This window comes from Spea bombifrons, chromosome 3, assembly GCF_027358695.1.
Source record: "Spea bombifrons isolate aSpeBom1 chromosome 3, aSpeBom1.2.pri, whole genome shotgun sequence".
In the NCBI taxonomy this organism is placed as follows: Eukaryota; Metazoa; Chordata; class Amphibia; order Anura; family Pelobatidae; genus Spea; species Spea bombifrons.
In genome coordinates, this window is record NC_071089.1 from 72,718,717 (window position 1) to 72,734,996 (window position 16,280).

General features: G+C 36.5%; 1 protein-coding gene across 6 annotated transcripts in view; it reads left to right on the forward strand.

The window, feature by feature from the left end:
* The window catches only part of COL12A1 (collagen type XII alpha 1 chain), an 81,221-nt gene that overhangs the window by 22,213 nt on the left and 42,728 nt on the right, over positions 1-16,280 (forward strand). For 4 of the 6 annotated variants that reach the window (XM_053458619.1, XM_053458618.1, XM_053458621.1 and 1 more), the window contains exons 14-22: positions 5,795-6,064; positions 7,431-7,697; positions 8,419-8,611; positions 9,026-9,147; positions 12,482-12,631; positions 13,287-13,406; positions 13,520-13,684; positions 15,439-15,585; positions 15,783-15,922. In XM_053458619.1, coding sequence (XP_053314594.1) covers positions 5,795-6,064; positions 7,431-7,697; positions 8,419-8,611; positions 9,026-9,147; positions 12,482-12,631; positions 13,287-13,406; positions 13,520-13,684; positions 15,439-15,585; positions 15,783-15,922 — 1,574 coding nt within the window. The remainder of the gene's footprint in view (positions 1-5,794; positions 6,065-7,430; positions 7,698-8,418; positions 8,612-9,025; positions 9,148-12,481; positions 12,632-13,286; positions 13,407-13,519; positions 13,685-15,438; positions 15,586-15,782; positions 15,923-16,280) is intronic. The other 2 variants (XM_053458623.1, XM_053458622.1) reach the window with 1 other exon arrangement.

The window sequence follows — 16,280 nt, forward strand, 5'->3', positions numbered from 1 at the left end:
TTTATTTCTATATTTTAATGCAGTTTCAACGCAGGGTTAGTGCTCATCAATTACAGTAACTCTATTTCTGGAATAACACATTTATATAAGTATTTCAGTTAATTGAATGTTTAGCTGCTCTTCTAAAAAAAGTTAAGCACTCCTTCTCAACTTAAAAGCACTATTTTGTGTCTTTAGTCGTTCTTATGTAAATGCACTAATACTCTAGCATTTTTTATTAAGAGACTAGTTCTTTAAATGCTTATTTTAATGTCCATAGTCTGAGCCTAGTGTCAAGAAATATGGTCAAAATCACGAATGCATTTGGTCCATAGTAATGTTTAATAATGTTTCTGCTGGAACGCAAAATAATAAAATAAAAAAGAAACACTCACTAAAGTTGTTCCTCAATAATTCTATTTATACAAAAGACCAATGCAAACTTTTATTTAAGAAAAGTCATTGCAATAGGCCAATTTGTGACATTTTTGCACAGGTTTATGTTTAAGGGAATTATTTTTGAAAAAAGTTGTTGATATGTTTGGACCCATCTCTTTTTGCTGATTCGGTGGATGGCGCTTTAGTAGAAGTCACAATAATAAGCAGTGGTTTATTAGACTATGCAGCCTTCTCTGTGTAGTTATGGTATTCATTTGCAGGGGCGTAACTAGAAACCTCAGGGCCCTGGTGCGAGAATCTGTTAAGGCGAGAATCTGCTGAGCGCCGGCATATGACGTCATATGCCGGCGCTCAACGTGAAGCGCCGGCACCCGAGACAAACGCCTCACGCTCCCAACACTGCACTCTGGGCAGCGCTGAGGCAGGCAGGCGGCGGCGGCAGCAGCAGCGGCGGGGAGCAGAGGAGTCCTGGATTTCTGTCAGTCAGGGGGGCCCAAGAGTTGCCGAGCGGTCGTTTTCAGCAACCGCTTGGCACCCCTTGGGCCCCCTTGACTGGCAGAACTCCAGGGCCTGGTCGCAGTTGCGACCCCTGCGACCCCGGTAGTTCCGCCATTGTTCATTTGCTTTAATGTTCATATCTGTTGTTTTGGGTAACATGCCGTGCAACATTTGAAGATTAATTATTATGTGAAAGAATTTTTGTCATTTTGTTATGAGTTTAAAATCAAAGACACATTTTACTGTTCCAGCACCTACAGAGAATACATTAAATCAATGTCACTGGTGGGAATATTATAATTTGCTTCTCTACCATAATATTCATGAACATGAGAATTGTCAAATTTGGTGTCTTGGAGATATATCAGATGTTGCAGTTCTATGATAATTAGACTTTTTTGCTTATTACAACAGCAATACAGTGCAGTATTTAGTCCTAGAGTACTCAAAAACACCAATGTTTACTTTATTTGTCTCTCAAGAAGATTATGGAGAAATATTCTGAGTTATATATAGAATATTATATTATATTTATAGAATGAGGTATGCCTCTTCCTTCTCCATTAAGGTCTAAGCCTGATATCTCAAGGCAGACAAGACAGTTGACAAGTTGGTTCAGTAGAAGTCCAAATGGCAGCTGAGTTAAATGGAAACATAACGACCCAGCTCTCATGCATCACATACTATAATCTGACCAGCTGCTCAAATAATCATTAACATTTGAGTTTCGGAAAGTTTATGTACCTTTAAAGTACCCCTCTGCAGGAGGAACAGTCTGTCTATGGGACCCAGGTTTGGCGCTACAATGTAAAAATATTAAACAGATTAAACAGCTGCTTAGGGCCCCCATTGAACTAAGGGTCCTCCTCAACGGATTGGGAGGGTTGATGCATACTAACAAACTGTGATTATGCACCTTCATTATATATAAATATCCATTTTAATGGATGCCCCCCCAAATATTTTTACTTTGAGTCACCCCTGTTGTAACTCAAAATAAGAATAGAATGTAACATAATAAAATCATATATACATATTTGGCAATAAAATATATAGCACACTAAATAAAGTACACTAGAATATTTCTTTAAACACACCAAAGTTTTTTCTTCAAATAAGTACTCGAGAATGGATATAGACCTACTGAAATTGTATTTGGTTTAATTATTGTTGTTAGTCACAGACAGGAAGTAGTCTAGTTTTTAAACTATATTTATTTTTTTCTGTTGCTTTGGAAACGCCATAACATTTTTAGAAGTCATTTTCCTCCCACGGACAGCATTACGTCGAAAGGGCATTTCTTCACAATGAAGTTTCTGGTATCCCACAGGAAATCTACTTGGTTTATTATGCATCTTATTTTTTGGAAAGAGATAACAACAAGGGGCTTCTTTATGCATGCTCAATGTTTTATGCCGAGTCATTAATTTCCTAAACTCTGCAGTCAGCATTTGTGTCCTTGACATTTTAAGGAATCGCAACTGTTAACACAAAATAGATTTTTTAGTTTTTGCAATTTATATATATATATATATATATATCAGTACATTTTCTTGTTTAAGCTTTCTAATTCACCATTATCAATAAAAGTCTTATTTCCTACTATTTCTTGCAAAAGTTAACCAAGAAATGAAGGTTTTTATAAAAACCTCATCATAAAACTGATGAGTTATCCAGATGTTTCTAGAGAATTATCACATGTACCCCACTGGTAAGGCCAACTCTAAGGAAATTGGTTCTGTCATGCAAGGGGAAAATGAAATTGTTTTTCCATATGGCAGACTAGGGGGAAGGGGTATGAGAAGCAGATGCGGGGCCTTTTGGCACTGTCTGTCACTACCCATCCCCTACCCGCTTATTACCAAGCTTGGGCATGTTGCAGTCTTTCACTGACAATGTTGCTCATGTCCCAGCTATTTCTTGCCATTCTTCTGCCAAAAGTGGCTTTTTAAACTTTGGATGAGACCAAAGACTTTTGTACTGAACTGCTCCTGTAATAAAGAAAGCTCCGGTTGACATTTGTTGGCTGTTTCTCCGAAAGGACCCAGCCTGTCTTATTCATGGATATATTACTATGTTATACGCAAACTAAAACTGACTTTTTATCTACCAGGCATAAAAAAAAGCATCCATTCTCCAGACTGATCAGTTTCTGTGTTCTGTGGTCATCATCTGTTCCACTATTTATTTTATTTTCACATCTTCTAAATTTGTATTTATCAACACAGTTGCAATTATGAATTATGAAAGTTACTTTATGTGCAACTACTTTACCTCCTGCATAATATAGGATTAATGCTAAGGAACCACAACACACCAGTATGTGTACTGGTGATTATTTTTTAGAGAATTATATCACATAAGGTGGGGTATGATGTTCTCAGACTATTTTAGGCCAATGCAAAATCCCTGTGGTTCACATCTGGCCCATGTGCCTCCAGGTGGACAGCCATGTTTTCAGCTTATAACAAATATATTTAGAGTGGCGTTAAAGAGTTGGTTAAGCACAGTAAATCTACATCTTAACCGTCAATAAATTATTGTTAAACATTTTGTCAGGTTTATGATCTGTTACAATGTTGGAAGTAAAAAAAAAGTACAGCATCTGGAGTATTTACTGGTAAAATAATCCAGTGTAAAGAAAGGACACATACTACATTTGACTGAAAAAAGACAATGGCTCCATTAAGTTTTTTTGGTCGGGGTACGCAACATGCATTTTCAATTATGCTGACTCATAGAATGCAGAACACACTAAATACTAACTCTTTGTGGTCCACACACTTGTGAACAATCATTGAGAACATAGATCAAAAGCAAGTTTCATTGATTGCTTGACTTGTCCTAACCAAAATCAGTAATGTAACATTAGGATAAACCTTACAATGCACGCAAAATTGATTTTGAGCATGCTGAATAAGTGAATATCTTCTAGGGTAGTGTCCATCGAGAGAACCACGTATATTATGTTACAGTAATGAATCATTGCCGAGTGAAAACCTTTATTTTCAATATAGGCTCCATGGGGCATCCTGGATGTTTTCAATCTCCCTCTCCTTCACTGAATAATAAATCCATAGCATTTGGTTATTTTAAAGAGTCAGTGTTCCTAGATTTCTTACTTTATACTATGCTAGTATACAATAAAAATCATTCACTAACCTTCACATATTACATGATTAAACCAATGTTCTAAAGTAATTAAAACCTCGCTCTGTGTAGTAAATAGTCCTTGAAGAATAAGAATTGTCATTGCTGTGGAAAACATTTCTCAACTTATGTTAGCATAGTGTATATCTCATACTTATTTTTAGTACCCTGGAGTGATTTGAAACTGTTTGAGCAGCTAGAAGTGTGTGCGAAAGAATTAAGCTTTAGTTTTTAAGTCATCATTTCTGTGTCCTATGTGCCAGTACATTTACATAATCGTGTAATCCAGTGTACAATATGATGTTTCAAAGAAAAAGAATTTGTGTTTTAACACTTTCTAGTGCCTTCAATAAATTATACAGATTTACTTTATTGTTAGCTTGTTTTGGAAACTCAACAAAGAGAGGAGGTGGACTTTACTGGACTTGTACTGAAATCTCGGAAATCATGTCAAGTAGTTGTCATACAAATGTATAAACAATGCTCAGCTAACACTTTTTTTTTTTTAAATCAAAGAAACACACACTTATGACATCAACAATGCTTATTTCCCAGATGTTAACAATTTACTTGCCTCTTTTTTAACATGGGAGCAATAAAAAATCCCTATTGTCCCTCCCTATTTTTCTTCTCCAAGCTCTTAAAATCTCAGTGTTAAAAAGTGAACCTGAAAATGATATCAGTATATTATTGAATCTAAACATCACAAGACTTAAATCCTCCATGAAATAGGTTAACATAAAAATGTTTATTTTGTAACAAATTTCTGTTTCTAGTAGAAACATAACAATTGCCAGGGTTTATAAGGAAAAAAGAAGCCCTGGTTCACTCTCTGACCACCTCACAGTTAGTTCATTTGACCAATCTAGGAGACATTGGGTCCATTCCATGTGCTACATTTTCTCTGTTGCCCTGTGAAGTTTAAAGTGTTGACACCCATGCGAGCGACTCGCACAGTTGAGGAACTGATATATTTGTTCATACTCCAAGGCCAAATTCATTTTCACGGGCAACCGAGTCTGCCAGTCAAAGGCTGCAAGTAGCGCTAAATGCTTAGAGCACAGTAATAACTTTGTAGCAACCACATTGTTATTTCTTGAAATATTTTCTTGCAACTGGAAAGTAAAATACTTTGTCAGCATCTCTGGCGTATTTAGTTTCCAGTCAAGCGTCTCCATTAAGAAGTTGTGGTTTTGTGTGTTCAAATGACTAAAAGTTGGAATAACTTGGTCTAAAGCATTTATTGCATTTTCCATTCCCTTTTTCTCCTTCACGGTATAGTTCAGTATGTCTATGTTCATGTAAAAACATCATATATTATATATATTATTATATACAATTCAATAGTTTTTGAAAGACAAAAGCACATTCATAGGCGTACAGAGGACCATTATCCGCAACCATGACTTGTTTGTTCCAATGGCACATTGTATTAGCTAATCCATGTTTAAGTTTAAAAGACTAATTCATCGTTAGAAAACCCTTTTGCAATTATGTTACACAGCTAGAAATGTCCTTGTTTCCCATGAAAACATCCAAGTGACCCCAAACTTTTGAACGGCAGTGTATATATGTATATACATACACATATTATATATATATATATATATATATGATGGTCTGCAAACATCTGCAATTGACCTTTTATCTAACATTGAGTAAGAGTTTTGCTCTAGTGTAATATATGCATGTTTGAATATTTGTGATTTTTTTGATCATATATGCTTGCGCTAAATGTGTGTTTATACATGAATCTCTTTTAATATAGAACGTGGCTCCCCACGTGACTTGATAACCAAGGACATAACGGATACCTCTATCGGAGCATCCTGGACAGCCGCACCTGGAATGGTCCGTGGTTATAGAATTACGTGGAAGTCACTATTTGATGATGAAACCGGAGAAAAGCGGGTTCCTGCTTATGTGACTGACACTATTCTAGAACCCTTAAAACCTGAAACAAAGTACAAGATTTCAGTAATTGCTGACTACAAGAGTGGGGAAGGAGATCCTCTTGAAGGAGAAGCCACCACCGAAGGTAGAAAAAATATGCAGCCGTATAAAATATGTTCCTATTCCTTAAACTTAAATTAGACTAAAAGTTTATATTGAGATGGATACATTTCATAATGTTACATTATGCTATGGCTATATAACTGCATGGCAGAATTATATTGTGAGCTATACGTTGACAGTGGGTGTAAATTAGAGGATCACCCTCATAACAGCAAGAATCTAATGTTTAGACGTTCCTCTTCTCACCATTGGCTCATAGAATGCATACATTTAATGTTTTGAGCACCAGTCTTCCTACTGTATCCAGGAAGCTCAGCTGAACAGTGATGCCACTAAAAATATAATAAATATGACCCAGCAGACAAAATATAACAAAAACAAGATACAAAAACAGTAAAACATAGCACAAAATCAAACATTATTGTTTCTGACTTAATTAGGCTACATTGGCTACTAACTTTCATTTTGTCTAAAACACAGAGGAAAACACGAAAAATAAGGTAACGAGATCGCAAGAGATACAAAATTGAAGTTTCATAGAATAATATATTAATCGTTTAACGTGTTTTTGGTGCTTAATCATTTTGCCAAAACCCCCCCACAAATGTTCAAGAAGAAAAAGTGTATTCAGTCAATCCCAAAATGAGTACAGGACAGCAATCATCAGTGAGACCTACTGCAATATGAAGAGGTCCATCATGATTTCAACCTAGTGGTAGAGTCAGTGCAGCTGTTATGGTTAGATTGTCTTAATCTTTACTGCATGGGTAAGAATAATAATGCTACACACGTCTCTTGACAGAATTCTAAATAACAAGAATTTCAGGAAATTCTCAAAGACACATCTGTTGGGAAATGTCCCAAGCATTTTTCCCGAAACATGTGCGAAACATGTGGATAGGATCTTGAAAGTCCTACGTTCTATATGTATTTCTCATTTCAGTGGTTTACTGTCATTCCAGTATTGTTTAGAAAATTCATCAAATGTATTATTGCAAGCAATGCTAGGCCAATTATAAGTCAAAAGAGAGGGCCCTTTAGATACAAAATAAATAAGAAAAAATATGCAATTTGTGGAAATTCATTAGCACCAGATGTGTACTAGCCTTACCTCCATAAGTAACCTCATATGTTGGTGAACTGGATTGGTTTGATTCAGGTTAGAGGCTTTTCGTTCGCCTTAAATTTTTTAAATGTATTATTTCTTCTTTAATTCGCTTTTGTAAATGCAATTAAAATATATGTCTAAGTTCCATACTTGCTGATGATTAACTCTAGGTAGAAGGTTTATCATGATTGATTTGACGTAACCTTTTTAATATAATCAAGCTCTGTAATGCATAGATTTATTATTTAGCTACAAAGTATTTTGTTTTTATGGCCATCAGTATCACCCGAAGCCAAGATACTGAAAGTCGTCGATGAAACAGAAAACACGATGAAGGTCACTTGGCAACCAGCTCCAGGCAATGTGGCCAATTATCGTGTTATTTACCGTCCAAGGGCTGGAGGAAGACAGTTGGTTGCTAAAATTCCACCCTCAATCACCTCGACAGTGTTAAAAAGGTTGCAGCCCAAAACCACTTATGATATTACTGTTGTCCCAGTGTATAAGACTGGAGAAGGAAAACCAAGGAAAGGACAAGGAACAACAGGTATGAATAACAACTGGAAAAACAGTTTTTGAAAACAACAGAGAGACCCCCATTTACATGTTCCTCCATGCAACACAAAAGACAAGTGTGTCTGTAGCTACCCTTCTGGATCAGTGATATTTGATTTTGTGTGATTAACACACCAATGCCTCAAGCTTGGTAGAACTCGATGAGTATCCTTCACATTGCCTGGAGATATGTATGAGATTTCAGCATTGGCGCTCTGCATAAAAAAACTTTTCCCAAGTGCACTTGAAAGAAAGCGAACTTTAACATAGCTGACATTATACAATCACCATTGCATCTAGCATAACACAAGGTGTGCCCATTAAAAATAGTGGGTTACAAGATAAAGTCTTTCTTTGAAGAAATGTAGTGTTGATCTGTACTCTCACCTTATATGTTAAATGTATGGGATGGTTAGTTGAGAAACAGCATTATGATGGGAATTATGTGTTGGGAAAACAGGTGAAATAATGAAATAATATAAACAGATCAGGTGCTACGGTTCATCTGTACTGAAGCAGAACTAATTGAGAAGTGGTGGCCATAATTGTGGTTCTCAAAGGAACACGTCATCCCATATAGTAGTAGTGTCATCATTAAATAAAGATATGTAAATGTATGCCTATTACAGATAGGCACGTATCTGTAATGCAAAAAGGTTTTATTAGGCTGCTTTTTAAGTTTTTTAATACTTTGTTTTTGTTTGTTTATTTAGCTTCTCCATTTAAGCCACCAAGAAATCTGAAAACATCTGATCCCACCAGGTCCACTTTCCGAGTCACTTGGGAACCAGCCCCCGGGGAAGTAAAAGGATATAAAATTTTATTTCATCCTTTCGGAGATGATAGACAGCTTGGAGAAATAATGGTTGGACCATACGATAACACCGTTGTGTTAGAAGAACTCAGGTAATGATGTATCTTTGTTTTCTTCAGATATGGAAGCTCCTACAACAAGGACCTTAACGTTTAAAGGCAGTACAGATGCATACTGTATAAAGATGTTGTAGCTTTCAAGCCTAAGGTTGCAGAAATCAATCACACAAAAATATCAAGATAATGCCAGCGGGCACAGCCATTTTGGATTTTATTAAACCTGCACAATAGGTGTTTAATAGTAGCGCTGCTTATAAAGGATAATTTATATTCTATATATACTTTAGATATTCAAGGTAAAAGATGTGTTTTTGGTACATATTGTATATATATATATATATATATATATATATATATATATATATATATATAAACTACCAAATGTGAATGAAGCTAAAATGACTAATAGAATCAATTCACTTATTCCAAATATTACTTGTTATGCAGGGCTCAGACATCGTATAAAGTCAATGTTTTTGGAGTTTTTGATGATGGAGAGAGTGTACCACTGGTTGGCCAAGAAACAACAACATTGTCTGATGCTCCAGATGTGCCTGTGTATTCTTCAGGTAACATACAATATGATATATTGAGATATCAGGGAGGAACAAATTGCTCCAATGTGAGAGCTTATTTCTTGTCTAAGAAGTGCTGAATTGTTTCTTGCTCAGGATCATATATCTACTTTGGATATTGAGGACTCTCTTATGCCGGACCGCTTGTTGTTCTATAAATCCATTGCCCTTTCTTTAGAAACCTATTTTCTATTGTTGCCCGTAAATCGTATGCTTTCTGTCCCCAACTTAAACCATTCAAACCATATAACTAATGGTTTTGAGCTTTGTCTGGAAGTGTCTGGAATAGTGTGCCGTTTTCTTATTGCAATTACTGTCATTGTCTGCCTTAATGTGGTGGCAAACCATTTTATGACTTCATAATCTCAAGTTAAAAACGTAACTTTAGTTTATGTAAATTTTGTTAATGATTTAATTAAACATATCAGTAATAATATTTGACCTATTTTAATTGTCCGTGTATGTAGTGCTCAATATCTATAGCTTGGAGGAAAGTAGAGAAAGAGAAGATGTGATGGAAACATTTAGATGTATCTATCTATATATTATGTTATTGTAGGTTTCCTAATGTTAATGCTCATTGAAGTCTGGGTTTTTTAAGGGATGACGCTATAATACTCTTATTCTATAGATCAGATGTGATTTTAGTTCCCCATCTGTTTTTAACTTGCATTCTCCACTTCCTCTAAAAAGCAGGATCCTTGCAGTAATAAAAGCAAGACTGCTGGCAAGTTGAAGAGCTAACCATTTAAACATCTCTCTAATAATGTTTGTGTTCCAGCTTGGTTATCCTTTCAATGGGGGGGAAAAAAGACTTTTTAAACGGATGCAAACAATTACCTTGTATAATGGTTGTGGCTAAAATGGTTCAGGGGCTTTTGTTTACCAGCACTTTCAAATCTGACAGTTTTCTGAGCCCAAGGTGAAAATACATTCAAAGAGTGGGGATTTTAAAGGCAAATGCTGCTTAAAAGGAACAGTCAAATATAAACAACAGGTGTGTCTGGGATGCAAGTATAGTTAGTGGTTTAGTTTTATAAATGCTTTGTTTTCTTTTGTTGTTTTCAGATATCCTTAATTTTTTTTAATGCGCTTTGAAAATCATACAATCTCTGATGGCTTAGCGGTTGTGGGGCAGAACATGTGTCATCCTAGGGCTAAAAAAATGGCAGCTTTGTTAGTCTACAGTTCTCCGCATTCTTTGACGCTCGTGTTTAGGGAAGATCCTCATTGATGGCAAATAGAGTTTTGTTCTCTTGACCTTTTTTAATAATATACCACTCTTACCTGTATATCAAATTAACATATCGTTCACACACTCTGTTGCTCAATACCAAGCTTTGAGACGTTTTATTAGTATTACTTTAGTTTCTCTGGCACTGTCTCACGCTCCTTTGTTCACAGTTGCCTTAAGCAGTCATTTTTTTGAACATATGGAGTTTACAACCTGTCCATGCAGATCTGTAAGGAATTAGAAACACAATTTGTGAACTTGTGATGGGCCAAATACATGATGGGAGTATTGCAAGCCATGCTGCCAACCAGAAGACTGTGCTCACAGAGAAAGACATATTATAGAGTAAGATACTATGCCATTATAAAATTTAAAGTCTAGTTGAAGAATCCTGCTATCTGTGGTTTTTAGGGTGTTTTTTCATTGTTACAGATGATTCCTCGTAATACTAGTTAACTTATACATTTTGAGTATGATAGACGCTAAGTAGCTTATCTACCATTGGGGTCCTAGACCCGACCTATGGCAGCGCCCCTAGTCCCCTCCACCTCTGTGGTTGGCATCTCTGGTACCATAAAAGGCACATTTAGCAAACAGAGGTTATATGCTCTACAGCATTCATAGCATACAGTAAATTGAGGAGATCTCCCTTGTAACTGGCCCATTGTGTGGGGAGACCCTGGAGGGCTCGAGTGCCTGAGAAAGTGGTCTGCCCCTCCCTCTGGTTTTGTACTGCCGCCCCTTCCCCATGAGTAATGTCCACTTCCTCTCTGATCATCCTAAGAAGGGAAAAAAGGAATGTATGTGACTTTTTAGAGCCAGTTTTATAGACTATGTACATGTATCGTGTTAAATGATCTGTCTGGTCATATACCTCCATGGCTTTACTGTGATCAAGATTTTCCAGGCTTAAGCGTTTCTGCTATCACATGACATGACATTGTCTTCTCATTCTGTACCCAAATACCGTCCAGTATGCCAAATGACCATAACAGTTTAGTGTATATATTATGTTTAGGTATATCCAAGCTATGTGCTTGGTTGCTGCTACATGAATTTTAGTCTAAAAACATTTTTTTCTATAGATCATTTTTAACAAAGAGGATATAGTATGTAACCAGTTTCTGGCTCCTTATACATCAAAAGTTCCAAAGAAGTATTGCTGTTTGGAGCACAATGGGGGATTTACAAAGCTTTGATGTTAAGCTTCACAGAACAACTTGGGGACATATCTCTTTCAAGTGAACAGAATGTATCACTGGTTTAAGCTGCGAAACCTGACAAAATTCCCAATTGTTCTTCTAAACACTGTGCTACTTCTTCGCATTTGTCTTTGAAATTCCAACACTGACTTACTATAAATAATATAAAATATGTTTGACTTTGAAAACTGACATTACTCCATGTGTGTTTAATTGTTCAACAAATGTAACATATTTGTGTTCTGTTGATAAAGTTTAGGTCTTTGTTTTCACACAGAAGACAACTTGCTTTTAATGTACAAAGAATCTATTTACAATACCGACAGTGCTGGATCAATGTTAAGAAGCAGTCTTGACGCATTCTCGGAAATTCAATACTCGGGATGGAAGAGCGGATTTATTTTTAATTTACAGAATATGTGTTGTTTTATAGAATTATTTTGATCTGGATTTGTTATATATATTGCTGTTTGATGTCTCAGTGTGCCTCTAATTGTGAATCTTTTATATGTGTTCTATCTACATGTGTTTTCTTTACCTCCTGCGTTTGGAACGTGTACATACCTTTATCTGTTCTTTCTTCTTTCACCAACAAATAACTAAATGCTACCATCAACAACCAGTGAATATCGTCTTATAGCTTTCAAAGAACTTGTGATATTTAATAATGTTATCTGAAATATGACATTTTTAATGATAAAAATAATTTTTTATTTTATTTCTAGTGGAATATTTCACTGAAGCAATAGGGGACTGGTTTCACGTATACATTGGTATTAATTGTTATAGTGTCTGTTAACATTTGATAGCTGCAGGAGAAGAGGACCTATATAAAAACAACGGTTGTATTCCTTGTTGTATTTAATATGGTTTTGTATGATTAATGTGGCAGGCCTGGAGTGCAAAACTAGAGCTGCTGCAGACATAGTCCTGCTGGTTGATGGTTCTTGGAGTATCGGGCGGCCAAATTTCAGAACCGTCAGGAACTTCATTTCACGGCTTGTTGAAGTCTTTGACATTGCCCCGGACAGAGTACAAATTGGTGAGTGTATTTTAACCCAAAAAATCAAAAGAACTTCGCGCACAAAGCAGTTTAGAAAACAAAGCACAAAAAAACCCATTTGTTTTAGACACCATGCACCCACATTTAGAGATTGAGATATTTGTACTCATTGATGAAAGTGTTTCTGACACCATGTAAATAATGTTCCCCGGTTGGTTAATGTGGTTAAACTACTGAAGAGCAGAACCAGCCATTCCAAGTAACACATTCCATTATCCATGTATGAAAGTTCCAAACTTGTACAAACGTGTGTTTTCATGCCTACGCTAGACAGTTATTTTTAATATAAAAAATATTTATAAAACGGGAAAGATTGGAGAAGGTAAATATATTTGCCAACAAAACTACTAATAGTCACAGACAGTTCAAATATTATTACTTTATCATGTACCGGTAACTTTTTTTTTGATAAAAAGAATCATTGATGATCAAGACATTTTAAATGTGAAAATGTTTTTTGATGGATTTCATTTCTTTGTCCATTGACTTTGGCTAAAGTTATTTCCCACACATTTTTATTTGTTTAATGTAGCGGGTACCTGACTTGCCAACACTTTCTTTCCCCCTATGATTTAAAGCCAGAACTAAATGTTTTCAAAACTCATGCCGAGTTCTATATATGTTTCCATTTTAGCTCTTGCCCAGTACAGTGGAGACCCCAGAACTGAATGGCAGCTTAATGCACACAGCACAAAGAAGTCTTTGATGGATGCTGTTGCGAATCTTCCTTACAAAGGGGGCAACACCCTTACAGGTAAATAACACCTTAAATTGGTGTTATTGGTAGTTTTAAACAGGTTATGTATTGAACTGATATGTTTTAACTGCTGTGCGGTTTTTCACGTGTTGGTCCACATGTTTCACCAGGCTTGGCTTTGAACTTTATCCTACAAAATAACTTCAAGGCAGAAGCTGGCATGAGAGCTAAGTCACGTAAAATTGGTGTGCTCATCACTGATGGAAAGTCCCAGGATGATATTGTAGCACCATCAAAACGAGTGAGGGACCAAGGAATTGAACTATATGCTGTTGGTAAGTGTGGATGGATAACTCTATAGACATATATGATTGAATAGCAGCAGAGCCGGCCTTAAGTGCTCTGGCGCCCTGTGCGGACTACTCCTCTGGCGCCCCCATCCCCCCCAAAAAAGAAAGGAAAAAATCTACCCCCCTGCCCCTTGTCACTGCCCCTGCCCCTTGTCACTGCCCCCCTGCCCCTTGTCACTGGCCCCCCTGCCCCTTCTCACTATCTACCCCCTCTCCCTATTCTTACTTACCTTGTTGCCGGAGTCCTGCGGTGGGAGCGGGAGGCGTCCGTCAGTTGAGCACCAGAATAATTCCGGCGCTCAGCAGGGGGGCGCCGAGCAGATGCTGAAAACTTCACGAGCGACTGCTCGGCGCCCCTGCCCGGGATTAAAATTAAAACACCGTGTTTTTTTTGTTTTAACTTTATTTAACATCCTCCGTGTTAAATAAAGTTAAAAAAACTTTATTTAACACGGAGGATGTTAAATAAAGTTAAAAAACAAACAAACAAAAAACCCCCAGATGTTTTAATTTAACTCCTGGGCAGGCGCCCCTGTTGCCATGGCGCCCTGTGGGGCTGCACAGGTCGCACACCCCTAAGGCCGGCCCTGAGTAGCAACAACAGTTGGTTATGTTAATTGACAAGGCACTACATAGAATGTTTGTGATTGGCTATTATTGGATTAAAGCTTATAAAAGTTTTGTGTAAAAGTTAATTTAGAAATCATTTTTACCATATTATTGACTGGGGTTTATATTTTAGGACAATATAGAAATATTTTGATCCGCTTCTCCTGTGCCTCTTTATCCATCACTGTGTATTTTGTATTTTAAAACTAGTTTCTGAGTAGGCAGCCGATATAACAGAAGCGTAATTACAACAAAGACAATACTGTAATGTAGCAAACAAAGTCTTTTTTTTTTAAATGTTCAAAGTTGTGTTGCTGGCAAAGCACATGTGTGACAGGAACATAGTTTTAATTCAAAATATTTGAAATGGCCAAGTTTCTTCCAAGCTGTAATTATTTGCAGTGATTCTGGCTGAATTTCTGAAATATAGCAGAAGGTTGCCAGACTTCTGCCCGACAGAGGATGATAATTCATGCACATCATCTAAAATCAAGGGAATCAACGGATCTTTGCGTTGTTAGTGCGTGGATATATTACCATTTCACATGTGGACATTCGTTCTGAAAGCGAACCCAGTAGGTTGCTCAAGCTAGTTGTAGTGCTACTGCTTTGGATGCCACAATATCATTTTACTGTTACGATTATAGCTGTTTAGCGTCAGGAAAATCCATCCAGGGCTTGGGAATTATGAGCCTTAGTCTTGTGGTCTTTACAAGGGAAAACAATTTGTCCCTGGAAATGTCTGCACGCAACACTGTGAATTCTTAAAGGCAGGACATAGATCTTATACAGATGCTAAATGCTAAAACATACAATCAAAGGTAATAAAATATATAGCCAATGCTTATGTGTTTAACACAACTATATTGAATAAATATAGTTCAGTGCCACTTAAATATTTTAAATAGAAAGTATTTTTTTTACATATTTTTGATTAATGATCAGCTATCACTTAGTCAATGCTGCTTCTCACTTTATTATCAAACTCTATTGTCTGATTCTTGTGTTAAGCTTTGTGTTGCGTATTGTAATATTGCAGTTTTTAGACCCCTGTTGGTACGTCATTGTTTAATTGGCTGTTGATGCGTAACTACACAATCCAAATTATTTTTGATTCTCATATCTTATAGGTATCAAAAATGCTGATGAGAATGAATTGAAGGAAATCGCTACCGATCCTGATGACATTTATGTGTACAATGTCGCCGACTTCTCCTACCTTACTCAAATTGTTGTTAACCTCACAACAAATTTGTGTAATAGTGTGAAAGGCCCAGGTAAATCATGATTTTTTTTCTTTTGTAGTAATTGCTGAAAATTGAAAACCATATTGGTTTGAGATTGAGAATGTGATGTATTCACATCCAAACTGAATGATTTTGTCTTGTTGCGAGGTGTTATTGTTCCCCTTTGTCACATTTATACTTATATTGCAGGAGCTACACATTTAAATTCTCTTTGTAAATTTGAACAGGAGATGTGGATCCACCATCCGACCTAGTGACATCAGAACCTACACCTCGGACATTCCGAGTTTCATGGGTTCCTCCTACCCACAGCGTGGACAGATTCAGAGTGGAATATTATCCAGTGTCTGGGGGCAGGCCCCAGGAGGTGAGCTTCTTTAAATGGATATCTGTAAGATATCAGCACTAAAAAAGGGGCAAAATTATATTATAAGTATATTTTTATACTTTTTTACCAGATAAAAGAATGTCCAATGCTTAAGACTTTTTTTTAGAGTTGATTGCAAGATCTTTATTTAGATATGAATTACTATAAAGTAATAGGTTTTTTCTTTATGCATCTACAAAAAGTCTTAGTCTTATCTTGGGATACATTTTGCACACAACTCCAAGGTCCATCTTGTAACCCATGCCTGGTTGAGGAACTTGGATTAAAGCCAAGCAAAACAGCTACCGAATTATCAAAAGAAGTATTTGAGCTCATTGATTAAGGAAGATGATAATAA